At 51.0% G+C, this 22,775-nt stretch overlaps 1 protein-coding gene across 1 annotated transcript in view; it reads left to right on the plus strand.

Moving 5' to 3' along the window:
- The window catches only part of LOC144696327 (uncharacterized), a 239,292-nt gene that overhangs the window by 23,954 nt on the left and 192,563 nt on the right, over positions 1 to 22,775 (plus strand). The window contains exons 3-4 of the mRNA XM_078567544.1: positions 11,667 to 11,732; positions 14,613 to 14,746. Of these exons, the coding sequence (XP_078423670.1) occupies positions 11,667 to 11,732; positions 14,613 to 14,746 (200 nt within the window). The remainder of the gene's footprint in view (positions 1 to 11,666; positions 11,733 to 14,612; positions 14,747 to 22,775) is intronic.

Here is a 22,775-nt window from a genome sequence, read left to right on the forward strand (position 1 = left end):
TAGACACTCGCTCCTTCCAGTTTCTAACGCATGCCCCGGTCCCTCCGAACCATATCCCCAGCACCTTCAGGCCGTCAGCCCTGACAGTGAAGGGGACAAAGGATCGGTCAGCCCAGTTCCCAAAGAACATGGCCTCGCTCTTCCCACGATTTACCTTGGCTCCCGAGGCCAGTTCGAACTGGTCGCAGATGTGGATCAGTCTGCGCACCGACAGCGGGTCCGAGCAGAAGACGGCGACGTTGTCCATGTACAGGGAGGCTTTTACCTGAGTGCCTCCACTGCCTGGGATCGTCACTCCTCTTATGCCCGGATCCTTCCTGATGGACTTGGCAAAGGGTTCTATGCAACACACGAAAAGAACAGGCGAGAGAGGACAGCCCTGCCTGACTCCAGATTTAATCGGAAAGCTATCTGTTTCCCACCCATTGATTGAGACTGCGCTACTGATGTTAGTGTAGAGCAGTTGGATCCAATTTCGAATTCCCTCCCCAAACCCCATTTTGGAGAGCACATCCACCATGTAGGTGTGCGATATTCTGTCAAAGGCCTTCTCCTGATCCAAGCTGATGAGGCAGGTATCCACACCCCTGTCCTGTACATAGGCAATCGTATCCCTGAGCAGCGCGAGGCTGTCAGAGATCTTCCTGCCTGGCACAGAGCAGGTCTGGTCAGGGTGAATCACCAATTCCAGAGCGGATTTGACCCGATTGGCGATGACCTTGGACAGAACCTTATAGTCCACATTCAACAGTGAAATGGGTCGCCAATTTCTAATTTCCTCCCTTCCCCCCTTGTGCTTGTAGATGAGGGTGATGATGCCTTTCCTCATGGATTCTGACATACTACCGGCCAGGAGCATACTCTCGTACACTCCTAGCAGGTCTGGGCCGATCAAGTCCCACAGAGCCGAATACAACTCCGCCGGCAAGCCGTCACTTCCGGGAGTTTTACTCTTCTCGAAGGACTCAAGGGCCTTAGTCAGTTCATCAGGAGTTAGCGGTTTGTCCAGGCTCTCCCGCGTACTGTTGTCTAAGACCTCCGTGATAGAGGACAGGAAGGACTGGGAGGCCGTGCTGTCTGTGGGCTTCACGTCATACAATCCGGCATAAAAGGATTTGCTGATCCTCAAAATGTCGGACCGTGATGACTTTACTGAGCCGTCTTCTTCCTTCAGGCTGCTGATCACCGAGCTCTCTCTTGTACCTTTTGGAAGAAGAAACGTGAGCACGTCTCATCCTGCTCCACGGAGCGGACTCTGGAACGGAAGATGATCTTGGAGGCCTCCGAGGCAAAGTGCGAGGCTTGCTGGCTCTTCACCTCTTGGAGCTCCTCCTTGACATCGACCCCCATCGACTGCAGCCGGAGCAGATTCTGCATGTTTTTCTGGAGTCGGGACATTTCCCTCTGTTCCTTTCTAGCTTTCTGGGTGCCTTTGAGGATGAAAAACCTCTTGATGTTTCCCTTGATCGCTTCCCACCAGTGTGTCAGGGACTCAAAGAGGAGTTTCACGGTTCTCCAACCTTTGTAATCCCTCTTGAGCTCCTCAATGTTCTCTGGGGTCAGCAGTTGCACATTTAGCTTCCATGGCCCCCTGCCCACCCTCAGGTCCTTCTCCAAGTGGCAGTCCGCCATTAGGAGGCAGTGGTCAGAGAAGAACACCGGTTTGACGTCGGTGGATCTGACTGTGAATGCACGGGACACAAACAGGAAGTCTATCCTGGAACGAATGGACCCGTCTGGCCGCGACCAGGTGTATCTACGCTGCGCTCCGTCTGCAGGGTTGCTGAAGACGTCGTGCAGCTTGGCATCCTTAACTGTTTCCATCAGGGATCTGGACGTAGCGTCCAATCTGCTGTCGGCCCTGCTGGATCGTCCAGCCGCATCGATGATGCAGTTGAAGTCACCGCCCAGAATGACCGGCCTGGAGGTCGCCAGCAGCAGTGGGAGCTGCTGAAAAACCTCCAGCCGCTCAGCCCCTTGTGCCGGGCCATACACGTTAATTAACCGGAGTGGAGCGTTCTTGTACATTACGTCTGCTACGAGGAGTCGCCCGCCCACCACCTCCTTAACCTCGGAGACGGTGAAGTTGCCTCCCCGCAGCAGAATACCCAGGCCGGAGGAACGAGAGTCATTTCCGCCCGACCAGATCGATGGCCCATGGGACCACCATCGTGACCATTGCCTGTAGGAGCTGAGGTGCGGTATCGCACACTCCTACAGAAACAACAGGTCAGCTTTGACCTTGGCAAGGTAGTCCAAGGTCGCAACACATCGCGTAGTAGATTTAATGCTACGCACATTTATGGATACAATCTTTAAACCCATTTTAAAGCATTTATTCTCCTACCAAACCCACTGTCTCTGACAGTCCCAGACCTTTAGTCTGCTCCTTCATACCCGTAGTGAGCTCAAATTCCTTCACTTTGGATGGGCTGAGGTAGATCTCCTTGGCCGTGTTCTGCTCAGGTGGCATCTGGAGGTTCACGTAGAGAGCGGGTTTTGAGATGACCTTTGCTGGAGAAGCTTCTCCAAAACTCACCCCCTCTGGGGGGTTGCTGTTCCCGGCTTCCTGGAGCTGGGGTGCGATGATTACCTCACTGCTCCCAGATTCCTGGGGCTGTGGTGCACTGGCCTCCTCAGGTTGCAGGCAAAGTTGGGGTGCGCTGGTCTCCTTGTTGTCTCCAACGTTCTGGAGCTCGGGTGTCTCGTCCTCCAACGCCCTGGAGCTTTGCCGCCTCTTCTGTCGGTGCCGCCCTGGCACTTCTTCATCCGAAGAGCTGCTGCCCTTGTCATCCATGTCGGATGGGAGACGCCTCTTGCCGCTTTTCTGGGAAATGGCTTTGCTTCTTCTTCGCTCCTTCTTCCTTTTGGTGTTCTTCACCGTCCGCCACTCCCCCTGCTGCTTTTCCACTGCTGCCTCCTCCTCCATTGATTCGCTGTCCTGAGGACTGGGAGGTTCAGGGGTTAGTGCTGTTGATTGGCTCTCTGTTGCCTCAATCTCTTCCTCCACCTTGTCTCTCTCTGTGTCCTCCTTTGTCCCGTTGAGCTCCCTGGGGGCCTTGGTGGTTGGAGTGACACGAAACATTTCTCCCCAACCTTTTTTTTTGTAAAAATATACTTTATTCATAAAAAATCTTCAATCACATTCAAAACCATTTCAAAAACATTACAAGGGTACAATCCAGGTTAAACTTTTACAAAATGTATCACCAGGTGCATCAGTACAAACAATATTACAATCATTTACAGCCTTTCATTTTGATCTGTACAGCCCGAGGGGCTCTAAACAGTTCCCAGTCTCTCGGTGCGCTGTGGTAGAAAGGTCTTAGACAGCGACCCTTCCCCATTGCGCCTTTGCGGCAGCTGCCCCAAGCTTTAGTGCGTCCCTCAGCACGTAGTCCTGGACTTTGGATTGTGCCAGTCCGCAACAATCGGTCGGGGACAACTCTTTGTGCTGGAAGACCAACAAGTTTCGGGCAGACCAAAGCGCGTCTTTCACCGAGTTGATGATCCTCCAGCTGCAGTCGATGTTTGTCTCGGTGTGTGTCCCTGGGAACAGCCCGTAGAGCACAGAGTCCTGTGTCACAGAACTGCTCGGGATGAACCTCGACAGCAACCACTGCATCTCTCTCCAGACTTTCTTTGCAAAGGCACAATCCACAAGGAGGTGAACAACGGTCTCTTCCCCACCACAGCCACCTCGAGGGCAACGTGCAGAGGGGGTGAGACTCCTGGCGTGTAGGAAGGATCTGACGGGGAGGGCTTTTCTCACCACCAGCCAAGCTACGTCTTGGTGCTTGTTGGAAAGTTCTGGCGATGAGGCATTCTGCCAAATGACTTTGACAGTCTGCTCGGGGAACCATCCCACAGGGTCCACCCTCTCCTTTTCCCTCAGGGCCTCTAGGACGTTACATGCTGACCACTGCCTGATGGACTTGTGGTCAAAGGTGTTTTTCTGCATAAATTTTTCCACCAGGGACAGGTGGTACGGCACGGTCCAACTACTTGGAGCGTTCCGCGGCAGCGTGGCCAGACCCATCCTTCGCAACACCGGGGACAGGTAGAACCTCAGCACGTAGTGACACTTGGTGTTTGCGTACTGAGGGTCTACGCACCGCTTGATGCAGCCACACACAAAGGTGGCCATCAGTATGAGGGCGATGTTGGGCACGTTTTTTCCCCCTTTATCCAGAGGCTTGTACATCGCGTCCCTGCAGACACGATCCATTTTCGACCTCCAGATAAAGCGGAAGATGGCTCGAGTGATCGCCATCGCGCAGGAGTGTGGAATGGGCCAGACCTGCGCCACGTACAGCAACAGCGAGAGTACCTCACACCTGATGACCAGGTTCTTACCCGCAATGGAGAGGGAGCGTCGCTCCCACATGCCCAGTTTCCTTTTCACCATAGCCACTCGCTCCTTCCAGTTTCTAACGCATGCCCCGGTCCCTCCGAACCATATCCCCAGCACCTTCAGGCCGTCAGCCCTGACAGTGAAGGGGACAAAGGATCGGTCAGCCCAGTTCCCAAAGAACATGGCCTCGCTCTTCCCACGATTTACCTTGGCTCCCGAGGCCAGTTCGAACTGGTCGCAGACGTGCATCAGTCTGCGCACCGACAGCGGATCCGAGCAGAAAACGGCGACGTCGTCCATGTACAGGGAGGCTTTTACCTGAGTGCCTCCACTGCCTGGGATCGTCACTCCTCCTATGCCCGGATCCTTCCTGATGGACTCGGCAAAGGGTTCTATGCAGCACACGAAAAGGACAGGCGAGAGAGGACAGCCCTGCCTGACTCCAGATTTAATCGGAAAGCTATCTGTTTCCCACCCATTGATTGAGACTGCGCTACTGATGTTAGTGTAGAGCAGTTGGATCCAATTTCGAATTCCCTCCCCAAACCCCATTTTGGAGAGCACATCCCCCATGTAGGTGTGCGATATTCTGTCAAAGGCCTTCTCCTGATCCAAGCTGATGAGGCAGGTATCCACACCCCTGTCCTGTACATAGGCAATCGTATCCCTGAGCAGCGCCAGGCTGTCAGAGATCTTCCTGCCTGGCACAGAGCAGGTCTGGTCAGGGTGAATCACCAATTCCAGAGCGGATTTGACCCGGTTGGCGATGACCTTGGACAGAATCTTATAGTCCATATTCAACAGTGAAATGGGTCGCCAATTTCTAATTTCCTCCCTTTCCCCCTTGTGCTTGTAGATGAGGGTGATGATGCCTTTCCTCATGGATTCTGACATGCTGCCGGCCAGGAGCATACTCTCGTACACTTCTAGCAGGTCTGGGCCGATCAAGTCCCACAGAGCCGAATACAACTCCGCCGGCAGGCCGTCGCTTCCGGGGGTTTTACTCTTCTCGAAGGACTCGAGGGCCTTAGTCAGTTCGTCAGGGGTTAGCGGTTTGTCTAGGCTCTCCCGAGTACTGTGGTCTAGGACCTCCGTGATAGAGGACAGGAAGGACTGGGAGGCCGTGCTGTCCGTGGGCTTCACGTCATACAGTCCGGCATAAAAGGATTTGCTGATCCTCAGAATGTCGGACCGTGATGACTTTACTGAGCCGTCTTCTTCCTTCAGGCTGCTGATCACAGAGCGCTCTCTGTGTACCTTTTGGAAGAAGAAACGTGAGCACGTCTCATCCTGCTCCACGGAGCGGACTCTGGAACGGAAGATGATCTTGGAGGCCTCCGAGGCAAAGTGCGAGGCTTGCTGGCCCTTCACCTCTTGGAGCTCCTCCTTGACATCGACCCCCATCGACCGCAGCCGGAGCAGATTCTGCATCTTTTCCTGGAGTCGGGACATTTCCCTCTGTTCCTTTCTAGCTTTCTGGGTGCCTTTGAGGATGAAAAACCTCTTGATGCTTCCCTTGATCACTTCCCACCAGTGTGTCAGGGACTCAAAGAGGGGTTTCACGGTTCTCCAACCTTTGTAATCCCTCTTGAGCTCCTCAATGTTCTCTGGGGTCAGCAGTTGCACATTTAGCTTCCATGCCCCCCTGCCCACCCTCAGGTCTTCCTCCAAGTGGCAGTCCGCCAGTAGGAGGCAGTGGTCAGAGATATTCTCTATCCATATTAGGAGTCTGTTCCTCATGCTTACCGCCTTTTTAATTAAAAAGGTTCCTCCAACAATTCTTCTATTCTCTTGTTTCTCTTTATTTGTAAATATAACCACTGATGTTTAAATTCTCCACACAGCTGCAAAGTTTTCTTTGATTCAATTTGCCCAAATCTTTCATAATATTAACCACATCAGATCCATTCTCTGTTTTCTCTTATTGAACATATGAACATACAAATTAGGAGCATGATTAGGCCAATCAGCACCTCGAGTCTGCTCCATCATTCAATAAGATCATGGCTGATCTGACTGTAACCTCCTACCTACCCCCCGATAACCTTTCATTCCCTTGTTTATCAAAATCTATCTACCTCTTCCTTAAAAATGGTGAGGTCACAGCTGGAGTACTGTGTGCAGTTCTGGTCACCACATTATAAGAAGGATGTGATTGCACTGGAGGGAGTGCAGAGGAGGTTCACCTGGATGTTGCCTGGGATGAAACATTAAGGTCATGAAGAGAGGTTGGGGCTGGGGGTGCCAAAGCCGACCACGGGGAAGCAGAAGAAATGTTCCGTGTCACTCCAACCACCAAGGCCCCCAGGGAGCTCAACGGGACAAAGGAGGACACAGAGAGAGACAAGGTGGAGAAAGAGATTGAGGCAACAGAGAGCCAATCAACAGCACTACCCCCTGAACCTTCCAGTCCTCAGGACAGCGAATCAATGGAGGAGGAGGCAGCAGTGGAAAAGCAGCAGGGGGAGTGGCGGACGGTGAAGAACAAGAAAAGTAAGAGGGAGCGAAGAAGAAGCAAAGGCGTTTCCCAGAGAAGCGGCAAGAGGCGTCTCCCATCCGACACGGATGACAAGGGCAGCAGCTCTTCGGATGAGGAAGTGCCAGAGCGGCACCGACAGAAGAGGCGGCAAAGCTCCAGGGCGTTGGAGGACGAGACACCCGAGCTCCAGAAAATTGGAGACAACAAGGAGACCAGCGCACCCCAACTTGGCCTGCAACCTGAGGAGGCCAGTGCACCACAGCCCCTGGAATCTGGGAGCAGTGAGGCAATCATCGCACCCCAGCTCCAGGAAGCCGGGAACAGCAACCCCCCAGAGGGGGTGAGTTTTGGAGAAGCTTCTCCAGCAAAGGTCATCTCAAAATCCGCTCACTACGTGAACCTCCAGATGCCACTGGAGCAGAACACGGCCAAGGAGATCTACCTCAGCCCATCCAAAGTGAAGGAATTTGAGCTCACTACGGGTATGAAGGAGCAGACTAAAGGTCTGGGACTCTCAGAGACAGTCTGTTTGGTAGGAGAATAAATGCTTTAATATGGGTTTAAAGATTGTATCCATAAATGTGCGTAGCATTAAATCTACTACGCGATGTGTTGCGACCTTGGACTACCTAGCCAAGGTCAAAGCTGACCTGTTGTTTCTGCAGGAGTGTGCGATACCGCACCTCAGCTCCTACAGGCAATGGTCACGATGGTGGTCCCACGGGCCATCGATCTGGTCGGGCGGAAACGACTCTCGTTCCTCCGGCCTGGGTATTCTGCTGCGGGGAGGCAACTTCACCGTCTCCGAGGTCAAGGAGGTGGTGGGCGGGCGACTCCTGGTAGCAGACGTAATGTACAAGAACGCTCCACTCCGGTTAATTAACGTGTATGGCCCGGCACAAGGGGCTGAGCGGCTGGAGGTTTTTCAGCAGCTCCCACTGCTGCTGGCGACCTCCAGGCCGGTCATTCTGGGCGGGGACTTCAACTGCATCATCGATGCGGCTGGACGATCCGGCAGGGCCGGAAGCAGATTGGACGCTACGTCCAGATCCCTGATGGAAACAGTTAAGGATGCCAAGCTGCACGACGTCTTCAGCAACCCTGCAGACGGAGCGCAGCGTAGATACACCTGGTCGCGGCCAGACGGGTCCATTCGTTCCAGGATAGACTTCCTGTTTGTGTCCCGTGCATTCACAGTCAGATCCACCGAGGTCAAGCCGGTGTTCTTCTCTGACCACTGCCTCCTACTGGCGGACTGCCACTTGGAGGAAGACCTGAGGGTGGGCAGGGGGGCATGGAAGCTAAATGTGCAACTGCTGACCCCAGAGAACATTGAGGAGCTCAAGAGGGATTACAAAGGTTGGAGAACCGTGAAACCCCTCTTTGAGTCCCTGACACACTGGTGGGAAGTGATCAAGGGAAGCATCAAGAGGTTTTTCATCCTCAAAGGCACCCAGAAAGCTAGAAAGGAACAGAGGGAAATGTCCCGACTCCAGGAAAAGATGCAGAATCTGCTCCGGCTGCGGTCGATGGGGGTCGATGTCAAGGAGGAGCTCCAAGAGGTGAAGGGCCAGCAAGCCTCGCACTTTGCCTCGGAGGCCTCCAAGATCATCTTCCGTTCCAGAGTCCGCTCCGTGGAGCAGGATGAGACGTGCTCACGTTTCTTCTTCCAAAAGGTACACAGAGAGCGCTCTGTGATCAGCAGCCTGAAGGAAGAAGACGGCTCAGTAAAGTCATCACGGTCCGACATTCTGAGGATCAGCAAATCCTTTTATGCCGGTCTGTATGACGTGAAGCCCACGGACAGCACGGCCTCCCAGTCCTTCCTGTCCTCTATCACGGAGGTCTTAGACCACAGTACGCGGGAGAGCCTAGACAAACCGCTAACTCCTGACGAACTGACTAAGGCCCTCGAGTCCTTCGAGAAGAGTAAAACCCCCGGAAGCGATGGCCTGCCGGCGGAGTTGTATTCGGCTCTGTGGGACTTGATCGGCCCAGACCTGCTAGAAGTGTACGAGAGTATGCTCCTGGCCGGCAGCATGTCAGAATCCATGAGGAAAGGCATCATCACCCTCATCTACAAGCACAAGGGGGAAAGGGAGGAAATTAGAAATTGGCGACCCATTTCACTGTTGAATGTGGACTATAAGATTCTGTCCAAGGTCATCGCCAACCGGGTCAAATCCGCTCTGGAATTGGTGATTCACCCTGACCAGACCTGCTCTGTGCCAGGCAGGAAGATCTCTGACAGCCTGGCGCTGCTCAGGGATACGATTGCCTATGTACAGGACAGGGGTGTGGATACCTGCCTCATCAGCTTGGATCAGGAGAAGGCCTTTGACAGAATATCGCACACCTACATGGGGGATGTGCTCTCCAAAATGGGGTTTGGGGAGGGAATTCGAAATTGGATCCAACTGCTCTACACTAACATCAGTAGCGCAGTCTCAATCAATGGGTGGGAAACAGATAGCTTTCCGATTAAATCTGGAGTCAGGCAGGGCTGTCCTCTCTCGCCTGTCCTTTTCGTGTGCTGCATAGAACCCTTTGCCGAGTCCATCAGGAAGGATCCGGGCATAGGAGGAGTGATGATCCCAGGCAGTGGAGGCACTCAGGTAAAAGCCTCCCTGTACATGGACGACGTCGCCGTTTTCTGCTCGGATCCGCTGTCGGTGCGCAGACTGATGCACGTCTGCGACCAGTTCGAACTGGCCTCGGGAGCCAAGGTAAATCGTGGGAAGAGCGAGGCCATGTTCTTTGGGAAGTGGGCTGACCGATCCTTTGTCCCCTTCACTGTCAGGGCTGACGGCCTGAAGGTGCTGGGGATATGGTTCGGAGGGACCGGGGCATGCGTTAGAAACTGGAAGGAGCGAGTGGCTATGGTGAAAAGGAAACTGGGCATGTGGGAGCGACGCTCCCTCTCCATTGCGGGTAAGAACCTGGTCATCAGGTGTGAGGTACTCTCGCTGTTGCTGTACGTGGCGCAGGTCTGGCCCATTCCACACTCCTGCGCGATGGCGATCACTCGAGCCATCTTCCGCTTTATCTGGAGGTCGAAAATGGATCGTGTCTGCAGGGACGCGATGTACAAGCCTCTGGATAAAGGGGGAAAAAACGTGCCCAACATCGCCCTCATACTGATGGCCACCTTTGTGTGTGGCTGCATCAAGCGGTGCGTAGACCCTCAGTACGCAAACACCAAGTGTCACTACGTGCTGAGGTTCTACCTGTCCCCGGTGTTGCGAAGGATGGGTCTGGCCACGCTGCCGCGGAACGCTCCAAGTAGTTGGACCGTGCCGTACCACCTGTCCCTGGTGGAAAAATTTATGCAGAAAAACACCTTTGACCACAAGTCCATCAGGCAGTGGTCAGCATGTAACGTCCTAGAGGCCCTGAGGGAAAAGGAGAGGGTGGACCCTGTGGGATGGTTCCCCGAGCAGACTGTCAAAGTCATTTGGCAGAATGCCTCATCGCCAGAACTTTCCAACAAGCACCAAGACGTAGCTTGGCTGGTGGTGAGAAAAGCCCTCCCCGTCAGATCCTTCCTACACGCCAGGAGTCTCACCCCCTCTGCACGTTGCCCTCGAGGTGGCTGTGGTGGGGAAGAGACCGTTGTTCACCTCCTTGTGGATTGTGCCTTTGCAAAGAAAGTCTGGAGAGAGATGCAGTGGTTGCTGTCGAGGTTCATCCCGAGCAGTTCTGTGACACAGGACTCTGTGCTCTACGGGCTGTTCCCAGGGACACACACCGAGACAAACATCGACTGCAGCTGGAGGATCATCAACTCGGTGAAAGACGCGCTTTGGTCTGCCCGAAACTTGTTGGTCTTCCAGCACAAAGAGTTGTCCCCGACCGATTGTTGCGGACTGGCACAATCCAAAGTCCAGGACTACGTGCTGAGGGACGCACTAAAGCTTGGGGCAGCTGCCGCAAAGGCGCAATGGGGAAGGGTCGCTGTCTAAGACCTTTCTACCACAGCGCACCGAGAGACTGGGAACTGTTTAGAGCCCCTCGGGCTGTACAGATCAAAATGAAAGGCTGTAAATGATTGTAATATTGTTTGTACTGATGCACCTGGTGATACATTTTGTAAAAGTTTAACCTGGATTGTACCCTTGTAATGTTGTTTTTGAAATGGTTTTGAATGTGATTGAAGATTTTTTATGAATAAAGTATATTTTTACAAAAAAAAATATGGATAGAGAATAAACAAGAAACTGTAATGGATTTTAAGAAAATCCTAGACAGGTTCTTGCCAGCAGATTGAATTCAGGTTTATTAGAAATAATCCAAGAGAATTCTGAGGATAGGTGGGTGAGATGGGCCAAAGGGAATACTATGGATAGGTGGGCAAGGTGGATTGAAGGGAAAATACTGGAGCTAGATGGACTGAACGGAATACTGTGGATAGGTGGGCTAGATGGGCCGAAGGGAATACTATGGATAGGTGGGCTAGATGGGCCGAAGGGAATACTGTGGATAGGTACGAGATGGATTGAAGGGAGTACTGTGGATAGGTGGATACATGGGTTGAAGGGAATACTGTGGTTAGGTGGGTAAGATGGGCTGAAGGGAATATTGTGGATAGGTGGGCTAGATGGACCGAAGGGAATACTTTGGATATGTGGGTTAGATGGGCCGAAGGGAATACTGTGGATAGTGGGCTAGATGGGCTGAAGGTCTTCTCCTGCTTGAAACTATTACTACAGGAAAGATTTTTACCTCACCCATTGAAATTCAACTTGGAGTTAAATTCAATGCCTATATTACTAAAAAGCTAACACAATTGCCTAAGAATAACTTAAAATTTCGTCCACTGTTTTCTACCCCTAGATGCAGCCAATAAAATTTGCAGCAAGACCACACCTGACCAGCAAGCCCAAGAAAAGAAACGAGATGGTAATGATATCTCTGTTTTCTCCCGCTTTGCTGGGAATTCACCTGCTCCTCTACAGCTTCTTAATGAAACACATTTTCTTCTCTGGGCTTCGTATGCTGGTTTCCTGGATCATCGTCTGCTCATCTGCTGACTCACAAACAAACCAGTAGTGACGGATGGGAAATGTCTCTGATCCATCTAACCAGTCCCACACAATTGTAATACCTTGTGGATCACAATATATACGCTAAGATTTTAGGTTTGGGAGCCACAGATACTTAAGATAGGCAGTCGAGTATTTGTAACGAATTTTAAGGTAGTTTATTAAGAAGCAACATTTTAGATATGATACATTAGCTAAATAGGCAGGAAAAGTATACCACCCATGACAGTCGAGAGCGGTTCACTGATCCCAGTGGACAAATGGACATTTAGCACAGAGTGTGATGATCTCAGTAGTTTGTGATGGCAGCATTTTGCTCTTTACATGACGTGTAGCGAACTCTTCCCCTGGTCTTCCTTCATCTTCCCTGTTTAACTTTCATCTGAACATGGCAGCTGTCTGGTAAGGGCTGCCACCTGACAAGAACTGCGCCCTGTCTCCCAGCACTCTTTAATATATTTTATTTCTAGGGCTGGTAATATACCGTATGTTACTCATTTGTTTGAACTTTTCTCACCAATGAATACAGGACAAGTACACAAGGTGTCAGGAAGGTCACCTCCCTCCCTGTCCATTACTTAGCTCAAGGTTTACCTCAAGATCAGGATAATTTGCTAGACCTTACCAGACATTCATATAGGTAAAAGCTATACACGGCAACATTTTACCCACTTAGGAATGTCAACCTGGAAGCCTGAACCAAGAGACCTCACCATTTCTAAGGACTATTTGTGTTTTTCCAAAGAGAGAAAGAAAACAGTTTTGGTGAGGTGGCCTCATGCTGCACCGACCAATTCCATTAGAATTCTATTCAATTCCAAAAACTGCCTTTTCTTAAAGATCCCTATTTCTTACAAAACTCTCCACCTCACCCAAAAACACTTGTTTGCACTTTTGTGCACTGATATCCACAGTTTCAGCTATCACCTCCTCATTGGTTCTAGAACTGGAATTATTTTCTCTTCCAGAGACCAGACTGTTCCTCACTGCCCTTTTTATACCTATGCTGATTTCTGAATTGGACCTCACTACACTACAGCCAGCTGCCCAGAGATTTCCTCTTCCCTTAGGTCAGACATTCACACAGTGACCCAGGTCTAATGTCATGCTCTTTCCCTTTCTTCTCCACACACACATGCCTTTTTTCCCCTCTCCCTATTCGAGCCTTATTTGATTCTTGCTCCTATTTGACATTGTCCCTTTGTTCCTTTTCTCCTGACCTGTCCCCAGCACCCCCCACCCATTCTGTTGTTTCACACCATATTCTCCCATGTCACCTCCATATGCATATCTCCACCTCCTGCTTCCTTGACTGCCCCTTACCACTCAACTGCTGGCCCCTTAACTCACCACCTTGCTCAACCTCTGGTTAAACTATCAACGCCCTGAAGATTTTTTATTGACCAGAAACTTAAGTGGACCAATCATATACATACTGTAGCTACGAGCAAGTCAGAGGCTGGGAATTCTGAGGCGAGTAACTCACCTCCTGACTCCCCATATTCTGTCCACCATCTACAAGGCACGAATCAGGAATGAGATGGAATATTCTCCACTTAGCTGGATGAGTGCAGCTCCAACAACACTTGAGAGAGACACTCAAGGGGAGATGGTAATGTCACTGGAATTGTAGTCCAGAGGCCCAGGCTAATGTTCTGGGTACCTGGGTTCAAATCCCACCACGGCAACCATGGTGGAATTTAAATTCATTTAATAATCTGGAACTGAAAAGCTAGCCTCAGTGATGGTGATCATGACTCATCTGGTTCACTAATGTCCTTTAGAGAAGGAAATCTGTCATCCTTACTTGATCTGGCCTACATGTGACTCTAGACACACAGCAATGTGGTTGACTCTTAACTGCCCTTTGAAATGGTATGGCAGCCACTCAGTTCAAGGTTAATTAGGGATGGGTGACAAATGCTGGCCTTTCCAGCGACACATCCCATAAAAGAATTAAAAAATAGTTCAACACCATCCAGGACAAAGCAGTCCACTTGGCTGGCACTCCCTCCACCACTGGTGCACAGTTGCAGCAGTGTGTGCCATCTACAAGATGCACTGCAGCAACTTCCAAACCTGTGATCTCTACCACCTAGAAGGACAAGGGCAGCAGATGCATGGGAACAGTACCGCCTGTAAGCTCCCCTCCAAGACACACACCATCCTAACTTGGAACTATATCACTGTTCCTTCATTGTTGCTAGATCAAAATCCTGGAACTCCCTTCCTAACAGCACTGTGGGTGTACATACACAACATGGACTGCAGTGGTTCAAGAAGGCAGCTCACTGCCACCTTGTCACAGGCAATTTCCAGCAGCGTTCACATTGCATAAATGAATGTAAATAAGCAGCCAGCCCTCAGTCTTCCTGTTTGTTCTTTGCTCTGAATGTTGGCAGGCAGCTTGACTATGGGGTGAGTCATGACCAAAGCTGAAGCTATTCACACTTCCTGTACTGAACTGGTTCAATACTTGACTGAATTAGCAGAAAATCCCTGATTTCTTTCCCCCCTCCCGACTGACCACCAGCACCTGGGCTGGGATCAGTTAACTGAATGTAGACCAGGAGTCACATCAAGAAAAGCTGGGTTCATTTGAGTCTTGCACCATGGGCAGCCAGGGATTTGACATATTAGAAACTGAATATCTCTATAAATAACTTATCTGTGTGAATTCAGGCTAAGTTCCTTTATACATTAATGTTTAAATAGGCTGTGGTGACTCTTGTTCCAGGTAATGCTGAGCCTACCCTGCGGCTGAAGGACAAGGAGACCCTCTTCATGCTACTTGCTCTTCACATGGAAGAGTCTCCACTCTGCAAAAAACCGACGAGACAAAAACTGGATGGAAAAGATAAAAATGTCAAGGTAAGCAAAATAATACCACTGATTTTCTTCTGAATTGATCAATTACAATCAATGCAGATTCATAATATTAAATTTGTGAGAATGATGAGTAAAAACCATTGACCAAGACTTTTCTTGCATAACATCTGCAAGGGATCTTCGGAGGTGCTGTCATTCAGATGAGACATTAAACTGAATCCCTGTCTCCTGACCCCAGGACATCATTTTGAAGAAGAGCTGGGAGGTTATCCCCAATGCCTGGCTCGGAATCAATCACAGAAAAATCAGTTTATATGGTCATTAACACATTGCTGTTTGTGGGAACGGCTGTCTTTGCTGCTGCATATCCTACACCAGTGACTACATTTCAAAGTACTTTATTGATTGTGCAGGGCTTGGAAATCTCTGGTGGTCATGAAAGGCATTGTATAAATGTAAAAGCAAAATACTGCGGATGTTGGAAATCTGAAATAAAAACAGAAAATGCTGGAAAAACTCAGCAGGTCCAGCAGCATCTGTGGAGAGAGAAACAGTTAATGTTAACCTGCTGAGTTTTTCCGCCATTTTCTGTTGTTGTATAAATGTAAGTCCTTTATTAAGAGTTGTGATGATAGCTAAACAATGGGAAACATTTAAAGAAATAATTCACAATTCTCAACAAATATATATTCATTGATGGGATAAAAAATCCACAGAGTGTTCCAGCCATGTCTAATGAGAGAAGGCAGAGACAGCATTAGATTCAATGAAGAGGCTCATCATGTTGTTATAAAGAGTAATAAGACTGAGGATTGAAGGATTCTAGAATTCAGCAAAAGATGAGCAAGAAATTGATAAGGAAAGAGAAAATTTAATGTGACTGTAGGTTCACTGCACTGTGGATGTACTTACACCAGAGAAACTGCAATGGGTCAAGAAGGTAACTCACCACCACCTTCTCAAAGGCAATTATGGATGGGCAATAAATGCTGGCCTTGCGAATGATGGCACATCCTATCGAAGAACAAAAGAACATAACTAAATCACACTCAAACTAAGTTTAAAATTCTTTCATATTATGATCACTCTTCTGCAGAGGCTCATTTACTGCAAGGTTATTAATTAACTCTGTTTTATTACACAATACTATTAATACATTACGTCTGCAGCTGCAGAAATGTCTGTCTGCTCCCCTAATTATCGATTCATCGATCAGTATGGCTCTTCCAGTCTTCCTTGTGCCTCTCTGTACAGCTCAACCACCCATGGTGCTATGGACTTGGCTCTGGCTTCAATTCCCAGATGAACAATCTCTCTGTCTCATCAGTATTTAGAACTGACTACTGGTTGGCAAGTGCAATGCACTCAAGGGAACTCAGGGGTACTATCTGCATGTTGCTTTTTGACTGCTTGATGGTCAACTTTACCCTCTTTCCCTGCATACTCTTAAGCCAAGGAGTGACCACAAATAGAAAAGTGCTATCAGCACATGGTCCCTCTGCTCTGGAAAGTCACTCTGATGGACCCTCTGATCTCTGAACTCACTCTGCTGGTCCCTCTTCTCTCAGAACTCACTCTGTTGGTCGATCTCCTCTTAGAACTCTCTCTGCTGGTCCCACTGCTCTCAGAGCTCACTTTCCTCGTCCCTCTGCTCTCAGAACCCTCACTGCTAGTCCATCCGCTTTCAGAACCCCCACTGCTGGTCCCTCTGCTCCCAGAACCCTCACTGCTGGTCCCTCTGCTCCCAGAACCCTCACTGCTGGTCCCTCTGCTCCCAGAACCCTCACTGCTGGTCTCTGCTCCCAGAACCCTCACTGCTGGTCCATCTGCCCTCAGAACCCTCACTGCTCATCTCTCTGCTCTCAGAACTCCCACTCCCAGTCCGTCTGCTCTCAGAACTCACTCTGCTGGTCCGTCTGCTCTCTGATCTCTCTCTGCGGATACCTCCACTCACAAACACTCTCTTCTGGTCCCTCCGCGTTCAATCTCACTCTGGTGGTCCCTCTTCTCTCAGAATTGACTCTGTTGGTCCCTCTCTCTCTCAAAACTCTCACTGCTGGTCCCTCTGCTCTCAGAAATCTCACTGCTCATTTCTCTGCTCTCAGAACTACCACTCCCGGTCCGTCTGCTCTCAGAACTCACTCTGCTGGTCCCTCTTCTCTCAGAATTCGCTCTGTTGGTCCATCTTCTCTTAGAAATCTCACTGCTGGTTCCTCTGCTCTCAAACTGTCACTGCGAATCCCACCATTCTCGAACTCTCTCTGCTGGTCCCTCTGCTCTCAGAATCCTCACTCTCGGTCCCTCTGCTCTCAAAACCTCAATGCTGGTCCCTGTGTCCTCAGAACTGACTCTGTTGGTCCCTCTCTCTCTCAAAACACTCACTGCTGGTCCCTCTGCTCTCAGAACTCACTCTGCTGGTCCCCCTGCTCTCAGAACTCACTTTCCTTGTCCCTCTGCTCTCAGAACCCTGACCTATGGTCCCTCTGCTCTCATAACCCTCATTGCTGGTCCCTCTGCTCTCAGAACCCGCACTCTTGGTCCCTCTACTCTCAAAACCTCAATGCTGGTCCCTCTGCCCTCAGAACTGACACTGTTGGTCCCTCTCTCTCTCAGAACTCACTTTCCTTGTCCCTCTGCTCTCAGAACCCTCACTGCTGTTCCCTCTGCTCTCAGGACGCACTTTCCTCATCCCTCTGCTCTCAGAACACTCACTGATGGACCATCTGATTTTAGAACCCACTTTCCTTGTTCCTCTGCCCTCAGAATCCTCACTGCTGGTCCATCTGCTCTCAGAAATCTCACTGCTCATTTCTCTGCTCTCAGAACTCCCACTCCCGGTCCGTCTGCTCTCAGAACTCACTCTGCTGGTCCCTCTTCTCTCAGAATTCGCTCTGTTGGTCCATCTTCCCTTAGAAATCTCACTGCTGGTTCCTCTGCTCTCAAACTGTCACTGCGAATCCCACCATTCTCGAACTCTCTCTGCTGGTCCCTCTGCTCTCAGAACCCTCACTCTTGGTGCCTCTACTCTCAAAACTCTCGCTGCTGGTCCCTGTGCCCTCAGAACTCACTTTCCTTGTCCTTCTGCTCTCAGAACCCTCATTGCTGGTCTCTCTGCTCTCAGAACTCACTTTCCTTACCTCTCTGCTCTCAGAACACTCACTGCTGGTCCATCAGATCTCAGAACCCTCACTGCTGGTCCATCTGATCTCAGAACTGACTTTCCTTGTCCCTCTGCTCTCAGAACCCTCACTGCTGGTCCATCTTCTCTCAAAACCCTCACTGCTGGCCCCCCTGCTCTCAGAACTCACTTTCCTCATCCCTCTGCTCTCAGAACCATCATTACTGGTCCATCTGCTCTCAGAAATCTCACTGTTCATCTTTCTGCTCTGAGACCTCCCTCTCCCAGTCTGTCTGCTCTCACAACTCACTCTACTGGTCCGTCTGCTCTCTGATCTCTCACTGCGGATACCTCCACTCTCGATCTCTCTCTTCTGTCCTTCCGCTCTCGATATCGCTCTGCTGGTCCCTCTGTCCTCAGAACACTCACTGCCGAACCTTCTGTTCTCAGAACTCACTCTGCAAGTCCATCTGCTCTCAGAACTCACACTGCTGGTCCCTCTTCTCTCAGAATTCGCTCTGTTGGTCCATCTTGTCTTAGAAATCTCACTGCTGGTTCCTCTGCTCTCAAACTCTCACTGCGGATCCCATCATTCTCGAACTCTTTCTGCTGGTCCCTCTGCTCTCAGAACCCTGACCTATGGTCCCTCTGCTCTCAGAACTCTCACTGCTGTTCCCTCTGCTCTCAGAACGCACTTTCCTCATCCCTCTGCTCTCAGAACTCTCACTGATGGACCATCTGATTTTAGAACCCACTTTCCTTGTTCCTCTGCCCTCAGAATCCTCACTGCTGGTCCATCTGCTCTCAGAAATCTCACTGCTCATCTCTCTGCTCTCAGAACTCCCACTCCTGTTCCGTCTGCTCTCAGAACTCACTCTGCTGGTCCGTCTGCTCTCTGATCTCTCACTGCGGATACCTCCACTCTAAAACCCTCTCTTCTGGTCCCTCTGCTCTCAAACCTCTCACTGCTGGTCAATCTGTTCTCAGAACACTCGCTGCCGGTTCCTTTCTCTCAGAACTCACCCTGCTGGTCCCCCTGCTCTCTGAACTCTCACTATTGGTACATCTCTTCTTGTATATCCCCCTGCATGTCCCTCTGGTTCCAGGACTCTCACTGCTGGTCCCCCAGCTCTCAAACTCTCACTGCGGAATCCTCCACTCTAGAACTCTCTCTTCTGGTCCCTCCGCTCTCGATATCACTCTGCTGGTCCCTCTGTATTCAGAACTCACTTTCCTCGTCCCTCTGCTCTCAGTACCCTCACTGCTGGTCCCTCTGCTCTCAGAACTCACTTTCTATATCCCTCTGCTCTCAGAACCCTCACGGTTGGTCCCTCTGCTCTCAGAATCCTCACTGTTGGTCCCTCTGCTCTCAGAACACCCACTCCCGGTCTGTTTGCTCTCTGAACTCACTCTGCTGGTCCGTCTGCTCTCTGATCTCTCACTGCAGATACCTCCACTCTCGAACTCTCTCTTCTGGTCCCTCCGCTTTCGATCTCACTCTGCTGGTCCCTCTGCACTCAGAACACTCACTGCCGAACCCTCTACTCCCTGGACTCACTCTGCCAGTCCATCTGCTCTCAGAACTCACACTGCTGGTCCCTCTTCTCTCAGAATTTGCTCTGTTGGTCCATCTTGTCTTAGAAATCTCACTGCTGGTTCCTCTGCTCTCAGAACTCACTTTCCTTATCTCTGCTCTCAGAACCCTCACTCTCAGTCCCACAGCACTCAAAATCTCAATGCCGGTCCCTGTGCCCTCAGAACTGACTCTGTTGGTCCCTCTCTCTCTCAAAACCCTCACTGCTGGTCCCTCTGTTCTCAGAACTCAGTTTCCTCGTCCCTCTGCTCTCAGAACCTTCAGTGCTGGTCCCTCTGCTCTCAGAACTCACTTTCCTTATCTCTCTGCTCTCAGAACCCTCAGTGCTGGTCCATCTGCTTTCAGAAATCACTTTCCTTGTTCCTCTAATCTCAGGACTCTCACTGCTGGTCCCCTGGTTCTCAAACTCTCACTGCGGATACCTCCTCTCTCGAACTCTCTCTTCTAGTCCCTCCACTCTCGATCTCACTCTGCTGGTCCCTCTGCACTCAGAACACTCACTGCCGGACCCTCTGCTCTCTGAACTCAATCTGCCGGTCCGTCTGCTCTCAGAACTCACACTGCTGATCCCTCTGCTCTCAAAACTCGCTCTGTTGGTCCATCTGCTCTTAGAAATCTCACTGCTGGTTCCTCTGCTCACAAACTCTCACTGTGGATCGCTCCATTCTCAAACTCTCTCTGCTGGTCCATCTGCTCTCAGAACCCTCACTCTCAGTGCCTCTGCTCTCAAAACTCCCGCTGCTGGTCCCTTTGCCCTCAGAACTGAAACTGTTGGTCCCTCTCTCTCTCAAAACTCCCGCTGCTGGTTCCACTGCTCTCAGAACTCACTTTCCTCGTCCCTCTGCTCTCAGAAACCTCACTGCTGGTCCCTCTACTCTCAGAACTCACTTTCCTTGTTCCTCTGCTGTCAGGACTCTCACTGCCGGTCCCCTGGCTCTTAAATTCTCACTGCGGATACTTCCACTCTCGAACTCTCTCTTCTGGTCCCTCCACTCTCAATCCCACTCTGCTGGACCCCTGCACTCAGAACCCCCACTGCTGGTTCCTCTGCTCTCTGAACTCACTTTCCTCGTCCCTCTGCTAAAAGAACCCTCACCTATGGTCCCTCTGCTCTCAGAACTCACTTTCCTCGTCCCTCTGCTCTCAGAGCCCTCACTGCTGGTACCTCTGCTCTCCTCGTCCCCCTGCTCTCAGAACCCTCACTGCTCGTCCCTCTGCTCTCAGAACCCTCAATGCTCGTCTCTCTGCTCTCAGGACTCTCACTGCCGGTCCCCTGGCTCTTAAATTCTCACTGTGGATACCTCCACTCTCAAACTCTCTCTTCTGGTCCCTCCACTCTCAATCCCACTCTGCTGGTCCCCCTGGACTCAGAACACTCACTGCTGGTCCCTCTGCTCTCAGAACACTCACTGCTGGTCCCTCTGCTCTCAGAACTCACTCTGCTGGTCTGTCAGCTCTGTGATCTGTCTCTGCGGATACCTCCACTCTCGAACTCTCTCCTCTTGTCCCTCTGCTCTCAGAACTCTCACTGCCGGGCACTCTGTTCTCAGAACGGTCACTGCCAGTTCCTTTCTCTCAGAACTCACTCTGCTGGTCCCCTAGCTCTCATATTCTCACTACGGATACCTCCACTCTCGAACACTCTCTTCTGGTCCCTGCACTCTCGTTCCCACTCTGCTGGTCCCTCTGCTCTCAGAAATCTCACTGCTGGTCCCTCTGATCTCAGAACTCTCACTGCTGGTCCCTCTGCTCTCAGAACTCTCACTGCTGGTCCCTCTGATCTCAAAACTCTCACTGCTGGTCCCTCTGCTCTCACAACCCTCACTGCCGGCCCCTCTGCTCTCAGAACTCTCACTGCTGGCCCCCTGCACTCAGAACTCACTTTCCTCATCCTTCTGATCTCAGAAGCCTCACTACTGGTCCATCTGCTCTGCGAAATCTCACTGCTCATTTCTTTGCTCTCAGAACTCCCTCTCCCGGTCTGTCTGCTCTCAGAACTCACTCTGCTGGTCCGTCTGCTCTCTGACCTCTCACTGCGGATACATCCACTCTCGAACTCTCTCTTCTGGTCCTTCTGCTCTCGATCTCACTCTGCTGGTTCCTCTGCACTCAGAACACTCACTGCCGAACCCTCTGCTCTCAGACCTCACACTGCTGGTCCCTCTTGTCTCAGAATTTGCTCTGTTGGTCCATCTTCTCTTAGAAATCTCACTGCTGGTTCCTCTGCTCTCAGAACTCACTTTCCTTATCTGTCTGCTCTCAGAACCCTCACTCTCGGTCCCTCTGCTCTCAAAACCTCAATGCTGGTCCCTGTGCCCTCAGAACTGACACTGTTGGTCCCTCTCTCTCTCAAAACCCTCACTGCTGGTCCCTCTGCTCTCAGAACCCTGACCTATGGTCCCTCTGCTCTCAGAACCCTCACTGCTGTTCCCTCTGCTCTCAGGACGCACTTTCCTCATCCCTCTGCTCTCAGAACACTCACTGATGGACCATCTGATTTTAGAACCCACTTTCCTTGTTCCTCTGCCCTCAGAATCCTCACTGCTGGTCCATCTGCTCTCAGAAATCTCACTGCTCATTTCTCTGCTCTCAGAACTCCCACTCCCGGTCCGTCTGCTCTCAGAACTCACTCTGCTGGTCCCTCTTCTCTCAGAATTCGCTCTGTTGGTCCATCTTCCCTTAGAAATCTCACTGCTGGTTCCTCTGCTCTCAAACTGTCACTGCGAATCCCACCATTCTCGAACTCTCTCTGCTGGTCCCTCTGCTCTCAGAACCCTCACTCTTGGTCCCTCTACTCTCAAAACTCTCGCTGCTGGTCCCTGTGCCCTCAGAACTCACTTTCCTTGTCCTTCTGCTCTCAGAACCCTCATTGCTGGTCTCTCTGCTCTCAGAACTCACTTTCCTTACCTCTCTGCTCTCAGAACACTCACTGCTGGTCCATCAGATCTCAGAACCCTCACTGCTGGTCCATCTGATCTCAGAACTGACTTTCCTTGTCCCTCTGCTCTCAGAACCCTCACTGCTGGTCCATCTTCTCTCAAAACCCTCACTGCTGGCCCCCCTGCTCTCAGAACTCACTTTCCTCATCCCTCTGCTCTCAGAACCATCATTACTGGTCCATCTGCTCTCAGAAATCTCACTGTTCATCTTTCTGCTCTGAGACCTCCCTCTCCCAGTCTGTCTGCTCTCACAACTCACTCTACTGGTCCGTCTGCTCTCTGATCTCTCACTGCGGATACCTCCACTCTCGATCTCTCTCTTCTGGTCCTTCCGCTCTCGATATCGCTCTGCTGGTCCCTCTGTCCTCAGAACACTCACTGCTGAACCTTCTGTTCTCAGAACTCACTCTGCCAGTCCAT

Source organism: Cetorhinus maximus, chromosome 22 (assembly GCF_964194155.1).
Source record: "Cetorhinus maximus chromosome 22, sCetMax3.hap1.1, whole genome shotgun sequence".
NCBI lineage: Eukaryota > Metazoa > Chordata > Chondrichthyes > Lamniformes > Cetorhinidae > Cetorhinus > Cetorhinus maximus.